Source organism: Oncorhynchus masou, chromosome 13 (genome assembly GCF_036934945.1).
Source record: "Oncorhynchus masou masou isolate Uvic2021 chromosome 13, UVic_Omas_1.1, whole genome shotgun sequence".
Taxonomy (NCBI): Eukaryota; Metazoa; Chordata; class Actinopteri; order Salmoniformes; family Salmonidae; genus Oncorhynchus; species Oncorhynchus masou.
In genome coordinates, this window is record NC_088224.1 from 97,767,011 (window position 1) to 97,787,086 (window position 20,076).

The 20,076-nt window shown below is 44.3% G+C and overlaps 1 protein-coding gene across 1 annotated transcript in view; it reads right to left on the reverse strand.

The window, feature by feature from the left end:
* Positions 1–20,076, reverse strand: part of LOC135553261 (contactin-5-like) — a 447,274-nt gene that overhangs the window by 138,613 nt on the left and 288,585 nt on the right. Inside the window, exons 12-13 of the mRNA XM_064985436.1 lie at positions 14,915–15,035; positions 5,476–5,634 (exon numbers count right to left, since the gene is read on the reverse strand). Of these exons, the coding sequence (XP_064841508.1) occupies positions 5,476–5,634; positions 14,915–15,035 (280 nt within the window). The remainder of the gene's footprint in view (positions 1–5,475; positions 5,635–14,914; positions 15,036–20,076) is intronic.

Below are 20,076 nucleotides of genomic sequence, written 5' to 3' on the forward strand. Positions count from 1 at the left end.
TACGGGAATAGATATAGAAATACAGAATATATATATATATATATATATATATATATACAGAATAGATATAGAAATACAGAATAGATAAAGATATATATATATATATATATATATATATATATATATATATATATACAGAATAGATATAGATATAACGAATAGATATAGATATACAGAATAGATATAGCTATACAGAATAGATATAGCTATACAGAATAGATATAGATATATACGATATAGATATACAAAATAGATATCGATATACAGAATAGATATATATATATATATATATATATATATATATATATATATATATACAGAATAGATATATATATACAGAATAGATATAGATATACAGAATAGATATAGAAATACAGAATAGATATAGATATATATATACAGAATAGATATAGATATACGGGAATAGATATAGAAATACAGAATAGATATATATATATATATATATATATATATATATATACAGAATAGATATAGATATACAGAATAGATATAGAAATACAGAATAGATATAGATATACGATATAGATATATACAAAATAGATATCGATATACAGAATAGATATATATATATATACAGAATAGATATAGAAATACAGAATAGATATATATATATATACAGAATAGATATAGATATACAGAATAGATATAGAAATACAGAATAGATATAGATATATATATATATATATATATACAGAATAGATATAGATATAACGAATAGATATAGATATACAGAATAGATATAGAAATACAGAATAGATAAAGCTATACAGAATAGATATAGATATACGATATAGATATACAAAATAGATATCGATATACAGAATAGATATAGATATATGTATATACAGAATAGATATGTATATATATATATATATATATATATATATATATATATATATATATATATATATATATATATATATATATATATATATATATATATATACACAGAATAGATATATATATACAGAATAGATATAGATATACAGAATAGATATAGAAATACAGAATAGATATAGCTATACAGAATAGATATACATATATATATTTATACAGAATAGATATAGATATATATACATATATACAGAATAGATATAGATATATATATATACAGAATAGTTATAGATATACAGAATAGATATAGATATACAGAATAGATATAACTATACAGAATAGATATACATATACGATATAGATATACAAAATAGATATCGATATACAGAATAGATAACGATATACAGAATAGATATTGATATATAGAATAGATATAGATATAAAACATAGATATAGATATACAAAATAGATATAGAGAAGATATATAGATATAGAAATACAGAATATATATAGATATACAGAATACATATGGATATACAGAATAGATATAGATATACAGAATAGATATAGATATACAGAATAGATATCGATATACAGAATAGATATACAGATACAGTTTACATACACCTTAGCCAAAGACATTTAAACTCAGTTGTTCACAATTCCTGATCTTCAGATCACTGCCCAGAACTCTGTTCTTATTAAATCTCCCATTCCCCATGTCTTCAGATCACTGCCCAGAACTCTGTTCTTATAAAGTCTCCCATTCCCCATGTCTTCAGATCACTGCCCAGAACTCTGTTCTTATAAAGTCTCCCATTCCCCATGTCTTCAGATGCCCAGAACTCTGTTCTTATCAAGTCTCCCATTCCCCGTGTCTTCAGATCACTGCCCAGAACTCTGTTCTTATAAAGTCTCCCATTCCCCATGTCTTCAGATCACTGCCCAGAACTCTGTTCTTATTAAATCTCCCATTCCCCATGTCTTCAGATCACTGCCCAGAACTCTGTTCTTATTAAATCTCCCATTCCCCATGTCTTCAGATCACTGCCCAGAACTCTGTTCTTATTAAATCTCCCATTCCCCATGTCTTCAGATCACTGCCCAGAACTCTGTTCTTATAAAGTCTCCCATTCCCCATGTCTTCAGATCACTGCCCAGAACTCTGTTCTTATAAAGTCTCCCATTCCCCATGTCTTCAGATCACTGCCCAGAACTCTGTTCTTATAAAGTCTCCCATTCCCCATGTCTTCAGATGCCCAGAACTCTGTTCTTATAAAGTCTCCCATTCCCCATGTCTTCAGATGCCCAGAACTCTGTTCTTATAAAGTCTCCCATTCCCCATGTCTTCAGATCACTGCCCAGAACTCTGTTCTTATTAAGTCTCCCATTCCCCATGTCTTCAGATCACTGCCCAGAACTCTGTTCTTATAAAGTTTCCCATTCCCAATGTCTTCAGATCACTGCCCAGAACTCTGTTCTTATTAAATCTCCCATTCCCCATGTCTTCAGATCACTGCCCAGAACTCTGTTCTTATCAAGTTTCCCATTCCCAATGTCTTCAGATCACTGCCCAGAACTCTGTTCTTATTAAGTCTCCCATTCCCCATGTCTTCAGATCACTGCCCAGAACTCTGTTCTTATAAAGTCTCCCATTCCCCATGTCTTCAGATCACTGCCCAGAACTCTGTTCTTATAAAGTCTCCCATTCCTCATGTCTTCAGATCACTGCCCAGAACTCTGTTCTTATCAAGTCTCCCATTCCCCATGTCTTCGGATCACTGCCCAGAACTCTGTTCTTATAAAGTCTCCCATTCCCCATGTCTTCAGATGCCCAGAACTCTGTTCTTATAAAGTCTCCCATTCCCCATGTCTTCAGATGCCCAGAACTCTGTTCTTATAAAGTCTCCCATTCCCCATGTCTTCAGATCACTGCCCAGAACTCTGTTCTTATTAAGTCTCCCATTCCCCATGTCTTCAGATCACTGCCCAGAACTCTGTTCTTATAAAGTTTCCCATTCCCAATGTCTTCAGATCACTGCCCAGAACTCTGTTCTTATTAAATCTCCCATTCCCCATGTCTTCAGATCACTGCCCAGAACTCTGTTCTTATCAAGTTTCCCATTCCCAATGTCTTCAGATCACTGCCCAGAACTCTGTTCTTATTAAGTCTCCCATTCCCCATGTCTTCAGATCACTGCCCAGAACTCTGTTCTTATAAAGTCTCCCATTCCCCATGTCTTCAGATCACTGCCCAGAACTCTGTTCTTATAAAGTCTCCCATTCCTCATGTCTTCAGATCACTGCCCAGAACTCTGTTCTTATCAAGTCTCCCATTCCCAATGTCTTCAGATCACTGCCCAGAACTCTGTTCTTATAAAGTCTCCCATTCCCCATGTCTTCAGATCACTGCCCAGAACTCTGTTCTTATAAAGTCTCCCATTCCCCATGTCTTCAGATCACTGCCCAGAACTCTGTTCTTATAAAGTCTCCCATTCCCAATGTCTTCAGATCACTGCCCAGAACTCTGTTCTTATTAAGTCTCCCATTCCCCATGTCTTCAGATCACTGCCCAGAAATCTGTTCTTATAAAGTCTCCCATTCCACATGTCTTCAGATGCCCAGAACTACTGTCTCTGTGTTCTTATCATTAACACCAGGGCACTCTGTCAAGCTGACTGCTCTTCAAACACATGCTGTTAACTCTCTTCGAAGGAAGAAGTACCGTGTGTCCCAAATGGCATCCTACCACCCATAAAGTACACTGCTTTAAAACCAGAACCCTAAGGGTCTGGTCAAACCTTGTGCAGTATATTAGGGAATAGGGTTCCGTGTGTAATTCAACCCTACAGCTAGCTTAATTAAAGCTCTCTTTCCCTGTGTGCTAATCTGAACAAGTTCACCACTTTCCACATGCATCACTGGGACTAATTGTCTTTCCTTCAAATAGGGTGCTATAGGGCTCTAGTCTAAAGTAGTGCACTACGTAGAGAATAGGGTGCTATAGGGCTCTGGTCTAAAGTAGTGCACTAAGTAGGGAATAGGGTGCTATAGGGCTCTAGTCTAAAGTAGTGCACTATGTAGAGAATAGGGTGTAATAGGGCTCTAGTCTAAAGTAGTGCACTATGTAGAGAATAGGGTGTAATGGGGCTCTAGTCTAAAGTAGTGCACTACGTAGAGAATAGGGTGCTATAGGGCTCTGGTCTAAAGTAGTGCACTAAGTAGGGAATAGGGTGCTATAGGGCTCTAGTCTAAAGTAGTGCACTATGTAGAGAATAGGGTGTAATAGGGCTCTAGTCTAAAGTAGTGCACTACGTAGGGAATAGGGTGCCATTTGGGCGACAACCATTGTGAATCATTCTACATCTATGGACATGATTCATTATGGAGCTCTAAACTTTTCTATTATTCGTATCCTTTGTACGCACACAGCAGCAGCGGAACAGAGTACACCTACTGAGTCGGCAGTCTTCCTTTGACATTAACAGATCATTATAGATGGGTATTACTGTCAGGATAAGGGAAAATGAAGCCATTTAAATGGTAACAGCTCAGTAAAAATCCTGTGGTTTTCTCACTGCCACCTCAGGAATTAGCTTTGACCTTAAAAGATACAGGTTCATTTTCTGTTAACCTTTTGACATAATTCTGAGTGTAATTTAAACCACTGACATTTCATTTTGAGCTGAACATACTTTTTTATTAAGTTCTGTTGAACAACAGCCAAGTTTTAAACAGAACATAAGAGTTAGAATGAATACATAACAGTTCAACTATATTCAGGGTGGCCCTGACTGGAGAAACTCAAATGAAGGATGAGAGGTGTTGAGTTGAGCTCTTTGTCGTCTAACAGATGCCTGCACCTCCAACAGCTTGTCTCCAGTCAGGGCCACCCTGAATCTGCAGCTAGTCTCCAGGCAGGGCCACCCTGAATATACAGCTAGTCTCCAGGCAGGGCCACCCTGAATCTACAGCTAGTCTCCAGGCAGGGCCACCCTGAATCTACAGCTAGTCTCCAGTCAGGGCCACCCTGAATCTACAGCTAGTCTCCAGGCAGGGCCACCATGAATCTACAGCTAGTCTCCAGGCAGGGCCACCCTGAATCTACAGCTAGTCTCCAGGCAGGGCCACCCTGAATCTGCAGCTAGTCTCCAGGCAGGGCCACCCTGAATCTACAGCTAGTCTCCAGTCAGGGCCACCATGAATCTACAGCTAGTCTCCAGGCAGGGCCACCCTGAATCTACAGCTAGTCTCCAGTCAGGGCCACCCTGAATCTGCAGCTAGTCTCCAGGCAGGGCCACCCTGAATCTACAGCTAGTATCCAGTCAGGGCCACCCTGAATCTACAGCTTGTCTCCAGGCAGGGCCACCCTGAATCTACAGCTAGTCTCCAGGCAGGGTCACCCTGAATCTGCAGCTAGTCTCCAGGCAGGGCCACCCTGAATGTACAGCTAGTCTCCAGGCAGGGCCACCCTGAATCTACAGCTAGTCTCCAGTCAGGGCCACCCTGAATCTACAGCCAGTCTCCAGTCAGTGCCTCCCTGAATCTACAGTTGGAGGCAATAGATCCTCTATGCAACTTAACATCTCTGGCGTAAGACAAACGGGACAGCATCCATACCTGTTCTGAGGGTCTGCCAGCCCAGGGAGAAGGGGCTCCGGGCCTGGAGATTGTAGCTGCTGATGGGGCTGTGGTTGTCCACCCCTCCACTCCAAGACAGGGTGGCTGTAGTGTCCTTGATCTCCTCTACTATCACCACACCAGGGGGTCCTGGGGGGCCTAGAGAGAGAGAGACAGAGAGAGGCAGAGGTCACGATCAGATGAGCTCCTGCATTTTTCAGCATTTTCTTTAAAAAAGATAGATTAGGAGTTAGATAAACTTGGATTTTTTGTCAGGAACACATACTGGATTCTACCCTCTACAACATAACCCCCACTTCAAATCAAAACTTAAAACCTACAACCTGATTTTGGACGGAATTACGGAATCACCTGGAAGGTTCACAACTACCAAGATGTATTTCTCTATACAGCAAATTCTCTGGAAAACCACAGAAACCTGAAAACACCATCCAACCTGGAACTGAGTGAGTAATGCTTAGTCTGAAACTATATTTTATCTCCAAAAGCCAAGAAGAAAAATACACAACATTACTTTATAAGGACTGAATTCTAACATAATTCTGCCAAGCTTGATACAGCTTCAACTAGCACTGACGTGTCAAGTGAGAGGTGTCAAAGATCATTAGCCCAACAATGGCAGGAGAGTCACACAGTCTACCCCAGCCAAATGGAGAGGCCTTAGAAGCTCCCTCCCGCTGTTCAGAGGTAATTAAAATACAGTACCCTTTGCATGTAAAGAATGATAAGGCAAGAAAAGATTACAAAATGAAGCTCCTTATGGCAAATCAAGAGACACTTTTTGCTGACAATTACAAAAATGGGAACATCAGCAACCTTATCTTCCACACAAACCATCCCCTGGCATGGCGCAGTGCTATATTAGCACACTAACACTTTGTTAAGAGAGGGGGGGTTAACGAGGGGTGGAAACTCAGAGTACTTGATAACGAGGACTCTGAGTCAAGAAATACAAATATCTATAAGTCCGGAACAGTAATGGTACAGGGTAACCCCAAACAGTTTCAGCTGGACTTTCACCTAATCAAAGAATTAGCCCAGCAGGAGAAGCTCTCCCTTGATAAAGATACCCCCACACCGAGTGGGTCAGACCAGACCTCTTCACTATGTAACCCCACAGACGAGCAACCATCAGCGGAGAGTCAACCTCCCAGCACAGATTACCACTCCCTCATTGAAATGAAGGACAAATTCACCCAGCTGGAGATACGGCAGGTGGAGCTGGAACAGCAGGTGATTACACTTCAGTCAGCACAGACCCAGACAACAGTCCAGCACAACAACAGCCCCTTAACCAGACCCGGAGAGCTGGAGGTGGACAGAGACATATCTGCACTTTGGACAGTGGTAAGACAAATACAACAGGAGAAAGAGGAGCAGAACAGAGCACTAGAGGAGAGTATCAGACTGCTGGTGGAGGAGAGGTTGAGGGGGATGGAGGAGAGTGTGAGGGGGATGGAGGAGAGGGTGAGGGGGATGGAGGAGAGGTTGAGGGGGACGGCGTGTGACAGAGAACAACCCACTAGAGAGGTGGCCACCCCCACAGAGAAGCCAGCAGAACAGCCCACCTCAGCACCCAACAAAAGTCTCGACACCACAGCAGAACAGTCCACACCAGACCCTGACCATAGAGTCGACATCACAGCAGAACAGACAAATGAAGAACCCCAAGCCCAGCGGCTCTCACCCCCTCTGAGCACCCCCCCTGTCAGCCACCCTGATAGCCCTTCTGACAACCCCCCCACACCCACTGAGGACAAACACAAGACACAGATTGTACTACTTATGGACTCAAATGGGAAATATATAGAAGAAAAAAAACTTTTTCCCAAACACAGTGTGTCTAAACTCTGGTGTCCAAACACCCAGCGCGCCCTAGACCTTCTGTCTGAGGCCAAACTAGGCTCACCCAGCCACATAATAATACACACAGGCACAAACGACCTGAGAGCACAGCAGGAAAGGGTGGCCACAGCACTGAAGGGAGTGATTGAAAAGGCTTCTTCTACTTTCCCCAACGCACAAGTGGTTATCTCCACCCTGTTACCACGAAAAGACTTCCACCCTGCCACAATACAGCGGGTAAACGCAAGTATTTCCCGTGACTGTGCCTCAAAACCAAACGTTTTCCTGGCCCACCATTCCACCCTGGACTTGAACAGCCTCTATGACCAGGTCCACCTCTACAAGGCAGCAGTGCCCACCTTTGCCGAACTCTAAAGGACATTGCTCTCAAACGTATCCCCAACACTTCACACAGGAGCAACAGATCAATAGACACCCCACCCAGATCAGCGAGACACCCTCCCAGACCTGCAGGACCCCCCCCCTGGACCTACACATAGAGGACCCACGCCAAGAGGAATTACATCCAGACCATCGCACACCCAGACACATCCACCCCCACTCATCAACATCCCCCCACGTCAACCATGCCCACACCCCATTTAGGCCCCCTCAGATCAGACCTATGCCACTCCTGCCCACACCATGCACCCAACCACTGCAAAGAGAGCCTCAACATGGAAGCCACACATACGCCCAGGTAGTGAGCGGGCAAACAGTCCCAACCCCCACTCTCACACTCACCCAAGACAATGGCATGTACCAGATGCTCAGCAGGCTCTGCTCACACTTACTGGCCTGAGGCCAAACCATGACAAACAACATTTACATTTACATTTAAGTCATTTAGCAGACGCTCTTATCCAGAGCGACTTACAAATTGGTGAATTCACCTTCTGACATCCAGTGGAACAGCCACTTTACAATAGTGCATCTAAATCATTAAGGGGGGGGGTGAGAAGGATTACTTATCCTATCCTAGGTATTCCTTGAAGAGGTGGGGTTGAACACTCTGGAACAAAAAGCCTCCACTATATCATCCTGGAATATCCAAGGCCTGAGGTCATCTGTCTTTGGCCTGAAGAGCAGAAACCCGGACTTCACCAAAGAAATCGGTAATACAGACATTGTCATCCTGCAAGAAACCTGGTATAGAGGAGACAGACCCACTGGTTGCCCTCTAGGTTACAGAGAGCTAGAAGTCCCATCCACCAAACTACCAGGTGTGAAACAGGGAAGGGACTCAGGGGGTATGCTAATTTGGTATAGAGCAGACCTAACTCACTCCATTAAATTAATCAAAACAGGAACATTCTACATTTGGCTAGAAATTCAAAAGGAAATTATCCTAACAGAGAAAAATGTCCTCCTGTGTGCTACCTAAATCCCCCCACTAGAATCCCTATATTTTAATGAAGACAGCTTCTCCATCCTGGAGGGGGAAATCAATCATTTCCAGGCGCAGGGACATGTACTAGTCTGTGGCGACCTAAATGCCAGAACCGGACAAGAACCTGACACCCTCAGCACACAGGGAGACAAACACCTGCCTGGAGGTGACAGCATTCCCTCCCACATATGCCCCCCTAGGCACAACTATGACAACATAACCAACAAAAATGGGTCACAACTCCTGCAGCTCTGTCGCAAGCTGGGTATGTACATAGTCAATGGTAGGCTTCGAGGGGTCTCCTATGGTAGGTACACCTATAGCTCATCTCTTGGTAGTAGTACTGTAGACTACTTCATCACTGACCTCAACCCAGAGTCTCTCAGAGCGTTCACAGTCAGCCCACTGACACCCCTATCAGACCACAGCAAAATCACAGTCTACTTAAACAGAGCAATACTCAATCATGAGGCATCAAAGCCAAAGGAACTGAGTAACATTAAGAAATGCTATAGATGGAAGGAATGCAGTTTGGAAACCTACCAAAAAACAATTAGGCAACAACAAATTCAATCCCTTTTAGACAATTTCCTGGGTAAAACTTTGCACTGTAATAGTGAATGTGTAAACTTTGCAGTAGAAAATCTTAACAGTATATTTGACCTCTCAGCTTCTCTATCAAATCTAAAAATCTCAAATAGAAAACCGAAGAAAATTAACAACAATGACAAATGGTTTGATGAAGAATGCAAAAATCTAAGAAAGAAATTGAGAAACCTGTCCAACCAAAAACATAGAGACCCGGAAAACCTGAGTCTACGCCTTCACTATGGTGAATCACTAAAACAATACAGAAATACACTACGGAAAAAGAAGGAACAGCATGTCAGAAATCAGCTCAATGTAATTGAAGAATCCATAGACTCTAACCACTTCTGGGAAAATTGGAAAACACTAAACAAACAACAACACGAAGATCTATCCAAAATGGAGATATATGGGTCAACCACTTCTCCAATCTTTTTGGCTCTATAACAAAGAATAAAGAGCAAAAACATATTCATGATCAAATACAGATCTTAGAATCAACTATTAAAGACTACCAGAACCCACTGGATTCTCCAATTACATTGAATGAGTTACAGGACAAAATAAAAACCCTCCAACCCAAAAAGGCCTGTGGTGTTGATGGTATCCTCAATGAAATGATCAAATATACAGACAACAAATTCCAATTGGCTATACTAAAACTCTTTAACATCATCCTTAGCTCTGGCATCTTCCCCAATATTTGGAACAAAGGACTGATCACCCCAATCCACAAAAATGGAGACAAATTTGACCCCAATAACTACCGTGGAATATGTGTCAACAGTAACCTTGGGAAAATCCTCTGCATTATCATTAACAGCAGACTCGTACACTTCCTACAACCCATATCTATGCTTATTTATTTTATCTTGTGTCCTTTAACATTTGTACATTGTTAAAACACTGTATATATATATATATATATAATATGACATTTGTAATGTCTTTATTGTTTTGAAATTTCTGTATGTGTAATGTTTACTGTTAATTTTTATTGTTTATTTCACTTTATATATTCACTTTATATATTATCTACTTTACTTGCTTTGGCAATGCTAACACGTGCTTCCCATGCCAATAAAGCCCTTGAATTGAATTGAATTGAATTGAGAGAGAGAGAGAGAGAGAGAGAGAGAGAGAGAGAGAGAGAGAGAGAGAGAGAGGCAGAGAGAGAGAGAGAGAGGCAGAGAGAGAGAGAGAGAGAGAGAGAGGCAGAGAGAGAGAGAGAGAGAGGCAGAGAGAGAGAGAGAGAGGCAGAGAGAGAGAGAGAGAGAGAGAGAGGCAGAGAGAGAGAGGCAGAGAGAGAGAGAGAGGCAGAGAGAGAGGCAGAGACAGAGAGTCAGAGAGAGAGAGAGAGAGGCAGAGAGAGAGAGAGAGAGGGTTCTGTCCTAAAGAAATGTAATAATGGAATAAGTTGCTAATTCGGACAGAGATTCAATCCCAAAATGAAAACAGCTGGACCAATGATTCACTCACACAATTTATTTGTTGTCATTTAGCAGACACTCTCATCCAGAGCAATTTACAGGAGCAAACAAGGTTAAGTGTCTTGCTCAAGGGCACATCAACCTATTTTTCACCTCGTCGGCTTGGGGATTTAAACCAGCAACCTTTCTGTTACTGGACCAACCCACGATCCACCCACAGACAGAGTGAAGGAGTGAGCAGGAGGACCCCTGAGAACAGCTGGTGCTGTCCAATGAAAACCAAAAGGTTGAGTGTTCCACAGAAGGGACCATTAAAGGGTCGGTTTAAAAGGTACATTTGCATTCCGAGGAGGGATATTAATATGCATTCTGTGTCGCCATGAGAACCAGCCGGTGTGATTCTGAAGTCTATTGAGAGGAGAGCCATGTGTGTCGTGGTGGGTTTAATAAGTAGATTGAATGGTGGAGAATATATAATGGAGGATTCAGATTCTGGATTTAGAGTAGCTCAGGCAGGACAACCCATCTCATCATCCAATCCCATCACCCCCCCCCCACACACACACACACACACACACACACACACACCTCCTCCATCCCTCCTCATCCTTCAATATGAAAGGGGTATTTCAGCATCATGCCAATCACCTGTCTAGAGCTCAAAGCCGACAGCCCTCCATGGGTGATGTAGCAAGGGGGCAACCAGTGATCCGTATCACAGCCCTCCATGGGTGATGTAGCAAGGGGGCAACCAGTGATCCGTATCACAGCCCTACATAGCAAGGGGGCAACCGGTGATCCGTATCACAGCCCTCCATGGGTGATGTAGCAAGGGGGCAACCAGTGATCCGTATCACAGCCCTCCATGGGTGATGTAGCAAGGGGGCAACCAGTGATCCGTATCACAGCCCTACATAGCAAGGGGGCAACCAGTGATCCGTATCACAGCCCTCCATGTGTGATGTAGCAAGGGGGCAACCAGTGATCCGTATCACAGCCCTCCATGGGTGATGTAGCAAGGGGGCAACCAGTGATCCGTATCACAGCCCTCCATGGGTGATGTAGCAAGGGGGCAACCAGTGATCCGTATCACAGCCCTCCATGGGTGATGTAGCAAGGGGGCAACCAGTGATAAGTATCACAGCCCTCCATGGGTGATGTAGCAAGGGGGCAACCAGTGATCCGTATCGCAGCCCTACGTGGGTGTTGTAGCAAGGGGGCAACCAGTGATCCGTATCACAGCCCTCCATGGGTGATGTAGCAAGGGGGCAACCAGTGATCTGTATCACAGCCCTCCATGGGTGATGTAACAAAGGGGCAACCAGTGATCCGTATCACAGCCCTCCGTGGGTGATGTAACAAGGGGGCAACCAGTGATCCGTATCACAGCCCTCCGTGGGTGATGTAATAAGGGGCAACCAGTGATCCGTATCGCAGCCCTACGTGGGTGTTGTAGCAAGGGGGCAACCAGTGATCCGTATCACAGCCCTCCATGGGTGATGTAGCAAGGGGGCAACCAGTGATCTGTATCACAGCCCTCCATGGGTGATGTAACAAAGGGGCAACCAGTGATCCGTATCACAGCCCTCCGTGGGTGATGTAACAAGGGGGCAACCAGTGATCCGTATCACAACCCTCCATGGGTGATGTAACAAGGGGCAACCAGTGATCCGTATCACAGCCCTCTGTGGTTCATGTAACAAGGGGGCAACCAGTGATCCGTATCACAGCCCTCCATGGGTGATGTAACAAAGGGGCAACCAGTGATCCGTATCACAGCCCTCCGTGGGTGATGTAACAAGGGGGCAACCAGTGATCCGTATCACAGCCCTCCGTGGGTGATGTAACAAGGGGCAACCAGTGATCCGTATCGCAGCCCTACGTGGGTGTTGTAGCAAGGGGGCAACCAGTGATCCGTATCACAACCCTCCATGGGTGATGTAACAAGGGGCAACCAGTGATCCGTATCACAGCCCTCTGTGGTTCATGTAACAAGGGTCAACCAGTGATCCGTATCACAGCCCTCCATGGGTGATGTAACAAAGGGGCAACCAGTGATCCGTATCACAGCCCTCCGTGGGTGATGTAACAAGGGGCAACCAGTGATCCGTATCACAGCCCTCTGTGGTTCATGTAACAAGGGGGCAACCAGTGATCCGTATCACAGCCCTACATGGGTGATGTAACAAGGGGGCAACCAGTGATCCGTATCACAGCCCTCTGTGGGTGATGTAACAAGGGGCAACCAGTGATCCGTATCGCAGCCCTAAGTGGGTGTTGTAGCAAGGGGGCAACCAGTGATCCGTATCACAGCCCTCCATGGGTGATGTAGCAAGGGGGCAACCAGTGATCCGTATCACAGCCCTCTGTGGTTCATGTAACAAGGGGGCAACCAGTGATCCGTATCACAGCCCTCCATGGGTGATGTAACAAAGGGGCAACCAGTGATCCGTATCACAGCCCTCCGTGGGTGATGTAACAAGGGGGCAACCAGTGATCCGTATCACAGCCCTCCGTGGGTGATGTAACAAGGGGCAACCAGTGATCCGTATCGCAGCCCTACGTGGGTGTTGTAGCAAGGGGGCAACCAGTGATCCGTATCACAACCCTCCATGGGTGATGTAACAAGGGGCAACCAGTGATCCGTATCACAGCCCTCTGTGGTTCATGTAACAAGGGTCAACCAGTGATCCGTATCACAGCCCTCCATGGGTGATGTAACAAAGGGGCAACCAGTGATCCGTATCACAGCCCTCCGTGGGTGATGTAACAAGGGGCAACCAGTGATCCGTATCACAGCCCTCTGTGGTTCATGTAACAAGGGGGCAACCAGTGATCCGTATCACAGCCCTACATGGGTGATGTAACAAGGGGGCAACCAGTGATCCGTATCACAGCCCTCTGTGGGTGATGTAACAAGGGGCAACCAGTGATCCGTATCGCAGCCCTACGTGGGTGTTGTAGCAAGGGGGCAACCAGTGATCCGTATCACAGCCCTCCATGGGTGATGTAGCAAGGGGGCAACCAGTGATCCGTATCACAGCCCTCCATGGGTGATGTAACAAAAGGGCAACCAGTGATCCGTATCACAGCCCTCCGTGGGTGATGTAACAAGGAGGCAACCAGTGATCCGTATCACAGCCCTCCGTGGGTGATGTAACAAGGGGCAACCAGTGATCCGTATCGCAGCCCTACGTGGGTGTTGTAGCAAGGGGGCAACCAGTGATCCGTATCACAGCCCTCCGTGGGTGATGTAGCAAGGGGGCAACCAGTGATCCGTATCGCAGCACTACGTGGGTGTTGTAGCAAGGGGGCAACCAGTGATCCGTATCACAGCCCTCCGTGGGTGATGTAACAAGGGGCAACCAGTGATCCGTATCACAGCCCTCCGTGGCTGTTGTAGCAAGGGGGCAACCAGTGATCCGTATCGCAGCACTACGTGGGTGTTGTAGCAAGGGGGCAACCAGTGATCCGTATCGCAGCCCTACGTGGGTGTTGTAGCAAGGGGGCAACCAGTGATCCGTATCGCAGCCCTACGTGGGTGTTGTAGCAAGGGGGCAACCAGTGATCCGTATCACAGCCCTCCATGGGTGATGTAGCAAGGGGGCAACCAGTGATCCGTATCACAGCCCTCCATGGGTGTTGTAGCAAGGGGGCAACCAGTGAAGGGTTGAGTAATAATATCAGGAGGAGGGTTGAAGTTGTGCCCTAACCACAGATCCAGACTGCATCCCAAGCGACACCCTAATAGTACACTACTTTTAACCAGGGCTCATAGGGCTCTGTTAAAAAGTACCACACTAAATAGGGAGTAGGGTGCCATTTGAGACAAAGCTCTAGGATCAGTCCACTTCCCACCTCAACCATTAGAAGATGAAACAACATGTCTTGTCCGTTCACCCTCTGAACGACACACAGACACAGTCCATGTCTCAGTTGTCTCAAGGCTTATAACTCCTTATTTAACCAGTCATCCTCCTCTTCATCTACACTGATTGAAGTGGATTTAACAGGTGACATCAATAAGGGATCATAACTGTCACCTGGTCTGTCTGTCATGGAATCAATCCTAATGTTTTGTTCACTCAGTGTATAGTGAATAGGGTGTAACTTAGGACACATCTTATCATAGATCTGTAGTTGAGGCCAGAGATAAGGAGCTCACCTCTAACGAGGACTTCAGCCTCAGCAAATACCGTGTCGGCGCTGGTCTGAGCCCGGCAGCCGTATTTCCCAGCATGCTTCAGCAGGATGCTTCTGATCATCAGGTCCACCGTGGAGGACTGCTGTGTGACAAGTAGAGAGTCAACAACAACAAGTTAGTGTGTGTGATTACAGTATCTGTGTGACAAGTAGAGAGGGATTCAAAAACAACATCAAGCTATCATGTGTTTCTGTGTGAGTGTGTGTTTCTGTGTGAGTGTGTGTTTCCGTGTGTGTGTGTGTGTGTGTGTGTTTCCGTCTGTGTGTGTTTCTGTGTCTGTGTGTGTTTCTGCGTGAGTGTGTGTTTCCGTGTGTGTGTGTGTTTCCGTGTGAGTGTGTGTTTCTGTGTCTGTGTGTGCTAACTAATTAAAAATCTTAAGTCCGACCTCTCTGTACTTGACACCTGAGAAATGCTTGTAACAACCTGTACTGGTCTCATACAGGCTTAAATAGATACTCGTCTTCTCCCTCTCTCTCTCCCTCAAACATCTTCTCCCTCTCTCTCTTGAAATGAGAAATGCCAAAGGCAAGACTGGAGAATCATTCAGGGTCTACAGACATCTACTTAGCATGGAACCTGATTAAAATGGCATTCCATGAAGCAGTCAGAGGAGTGTGTCTATAGGTTGTTGTCACTGCTAGCGCCTCTTGCTTCACACCTCTCCCTCTCTACTCTCCCTATATACTCTCCCTCTCTACTCTCCCTATATACTCTCCCTCTCTACTCTCCCTATATACTCTCCCTCTCTACTCTCCCTATCTACTCTCCCTATCTACTCTCCCTATCTACTCTCCCTCTCCACTCTCCCTCTCCACTCTCCCTATCTACTCACCCACTCCCCTCTCCCTCTCCCTATCTACTCTCCCTCTCCCCTCTCCCTATCTACTCTCCCACTCCCCTCTCCCTCTCTACTCTCCCTCTCCCTCTCCACTCTCCCTCTCTACTTTCCCTCTCTACTCTCCTACTCCCCTCTCCCTCTCTACTCTCCCTCTCCCCTCTCCCTATCTACTCTCCCACTCCCCTCTCCCTCTCTACTCTCCCTCTCCCTCTTCACTCTCCCTCTCCACTCTCCCCTCTCCCCTCTCCCTCTCCCCTCTCCCCTCTCCCTCTTCACTCTCCCTCTCTACTCTCCCCTCTCCCCTCTCCCTCTTCACTCTCCCTCTCTACTCTCCCTCTCCCCTCTCTACTCTTCACTCTCCCTCTTCACTCTCCCTCTTCCCTCTCTACTCTACCTCTCCACTCTACCTCTCTACACTCCCTCTCCACTCAATTCAATTTCAATTCAAGGGGCTTTATTGGCATGGGTAACATGTGTTAATATTGCCAAAGCAAGTAAGGTAGATAATATATAAAGTGAAATAAACAATAAAAATTAACAGTAGACACATACACATCACACATACAGAAGTTTCAAAACAATAAAGACATTACAAATGTCATATTATATATATATATATATATATATATATATATATATATATACAGTGTTTTTACAATGTACAAATGGTAAAGGACACAAGATAAAATAAATAAGCATAGATATGGGTTGTATTTACAATGGTGCGTGTTCTTCACTGATTGCCCTTTTCTTGTGGCAACAGGTCACAAATCTTGCTGCTCTGATGGCACACTGTGGAATTTCACCCAGTAGATATGGGAGTTTTTCAAAATTGGATTTGTTTTCGAATTCTTTGTGGATCTGTGTAATCTGAGGGAAATATGTCTCTCTAATAAGATCATACATTGGGCAGGAGGTTAGGAAGTGCAGCTCAGTTTCCACCTCATTTTGTGGGCAGTGAGCACATAGCCTGTCTTCTCTTGAGAGCCATGTCTGCCTACGGTGGCCTTTCTCAATAGCAAGGCTATGCTCGCTGAGTCTGTACATAGTCAAAGCTTTCCTTCATTTTGGGTCAGTCACAGTGGTCAGGTATTCTGCCGCTGTGTACTCTCTGTGTAGGGCCAAATAGCATTCTAGTTTGCTCTGTTTTTTTGTTAATTCTTTCCAATGTGTCAAGTAATTATCTTTTTGTTTTCTCATGATTTGGTTGGGTCTAATTGTGCTGCTGTCCTGGGGCATTGTATGGTGTGTTTGTGAACAGATCCCCAGGACCAGCTTGCTTAGGGGACTCTTCTCCAGGTTCATCTCTCTGTAGGTGATGGCTTTGTTGTGGAAGGTTTGGGAATCGCTTCCTTTTAGGTGGTTATAGAATTTAACAGCTCTTTTCTGGATTTTGATAATTAGTGGGTATCGGCCTAATTCTGCTCTGCATGCATTATTTGGTGTTCTACGTTGTACACGGAGGATATTTTTGCAGAATTCTGCGTGCAGAGTCTCAATTTGATGTTTGTCCCATTTTGTGAAATCTTGGTTGGTGAGCGGACCCCAAACCTCACAACCATAAAGGGCAATGGGCTCTATGACTGATTCAAGTATTTTTAGTCAAATCCTAAATGGTATGTTGAAATTTATGTTCCTTTTGATGGCATAGAATGACCTTCTTGCCTTGTCTCTCAGATCGTTCACAGCTTTGTGAAAGTTACCTGTGGCGCTGATGTTTAGGCCAAGGTATGTATAGTTTTTTTGTGTGCTCTAGGGCAACAGTGTCTAGATGGAATTTGTATTTGTGGTCCTGGTGACAGGACCTTTTTTGGAACACCATTATTTTGGTCTTACTGAGATTTACTGTCAGGGCCCAGGTCTGACAGAATCTGTGCATAAGATCTAGGTGCTGCTGTAGGCCCTCCTTGGTTGGTGACAGAAGCACCAGATCATCAGCAAACAGCAGACATTTGACTTCAGATTCTAGTAGGGTGAGGCCGGGTGCTGCAGACTTTTCTAGTTCCCGCGCCAGTTCGTTGATATATATGTTGAAGAGGGTGGGGCTTAAGCTGCATCCCTGTCTAACCCCACGACCCTGTGTGAAGAAATTTGTGTTTTTTGCCAATTTTAACCGCACACTTGTTGTTTGTGTACATGGATTTTATGATGTCGTATGTTTTACACCCAACACCACTTTCCATCAGTTTGTATAGCAGACCCTCATGCCAAATTGAGTCGAAGGCTTTTTTAGAAATCAACAAAGCATGAGAAGACTTTGCCTTTGTTTTGGTTTGTTTGGTTGTCAATTAGGGTGTGCAGGGTGAATACATGGTCTGTTGTACGGTAATTTGGTAAAAAGCCAATTTGACATTTGCTCAGTACATTGTTTTCATTGAGGATGTGTACGAGTCTGCTGTTAATGATAATGCAGAGGATTTTCCCAAGGTTACTGTTAACGCATATTCCACGGTGGTTATTGGGGTCAAATTTGTCTCCATTTTTGTGGATTGGGGTGATCAGTCCTTGGTTCCAAATATTGGGGAAGATGCCAGAGCTAAGGATGATGTTAAAGAGTTTTAGTATAGCCAATTGGAATTTGTTGTCTGTATATTTGATCATTTCATTTAGGATACCATCAACACCACAGGCCTTTTTGGGTTGGAGGGTTTTTATTTGGTCCTGTAACTCATTCAATGTAATTGGAGAATCCAGTGGGTTCTGGTAGTCTTTAATAGTTGATTCTAAGATCTGTATTTGATCATGTATATGTTTTTGCTCTTTATTCTTTGTTATAGAGCCAAAAAGATTAGAGAAGTGGTTTACCCATAAATCTCCATTTTGGATAGATAATTCTTCGTGTTGTTGTTTGTTTAGTGTTTTCCAATTTTCCCAGAAGTGGTTAGAGTCTATGGATTCTTCAATTACATTGAGCTGATTTCTTACATGCTGTTCCTTCTTTTTCCATAGTGTATTTCTGTATTGTTTTAGTGATACACTATAGTGAAGGCGTAGACTCAGGTTTTCTGGGTGTTACGGATACAGTTATCCTGTGAGTGTGTGTATCCTGTGTGTGTGTTTCTTTTCTCTCCTTCTCCCCTCTCAGGAGAAAATCATCACTCCCCAATCAGTCAACAATCAATCATCAATCAGAAGACACACCTCCTCCTATTTCCTGACCTATCACAGTTCCTTCCCCATGGTTTAAAAACCCCATCATTTGTTTGTTCTAGAGCTCAATCTCTCTGTAAATGTCATGTCTGTAGGTCTCTGTGTTTCACTCTCGCTTTGTGTCTTAACCTCTCTTTTGTTTAAGCACCTCATAGCACTTTGTCATCACCTGTGAGTATTGTTTTTGGTTATGGTGTTTGTGTTTGATTGCTGGTGGGAAAAGGGGGAAACCAAGACAAGTCGCCCATGGGCATACACTACCCGTAGGTGAACTTTGTTAAATACACTAGTTAGAACTGGGCGGACCACCCACTGTATTTTTGGTTAGTTAGTTAGCTGTTGTTAAAGTAGGCTAGTCTAGCTTAGGGGTGTTTTTGAATACTTATTGTTTCTTTCCTTGGGTCCAGCTCAGCCCCTTTTCCTGCTCCCCCCATTACCGTGTGTTTATAAATAAACCTAGAGTTTGACGGTAGATTTCTGTTGTCGTGGTTATTTCGTTCACACTTTTCCTTTGTCACAATAATAATTTGCATGAGTTATGTTATGGGTCTCATTACCATCCCCCCTAGACTGTCAGGCCAAAAGGGATTCGTAACACCGGGTCTCTATGTTTTTGGTTGGACAGGTTTCTCAATTTCTTTCTTAGATTTTTGCATTCTTCATCAAACCATTTGTCATTGTTGTTAATTTTCTTCGGTTTTCTATTTGAGATTTTTAGATTTGATAGAGAAGCTGAGAGGTCAAATATACTGTTAAGATTTTCTACTGCCAAGTTTACACCTTCACTATTACAGTGGAACTCTGGGTTGAGGTCAGTGATAAAGTAGTCTACAGTACTACTGCCATGAGATGAGCTATAGGTGTCCCCTCGAAGCCTACCATTGACTATGTACATACCCAGCGTGCGACAGAGCTGCAGGAGTTGTGACCCGTTTTTGTTGGTTATGTTGTCATAGTTGTGCCTAGGGGGGCATACAGGTGTTTGTCCCCCTGTGTGCTGAGGGTGTCAGGTTCTTGTCCGGTTCTGGCATTTAGGTCACCACAGACTAGTACATGTCCCTGGGCCTGGAAATGATTGATTTCCCCCTCCAGGATGGAGAAGCTGTCTCCCACTCCCCTCTCTCTCTACTCTCCC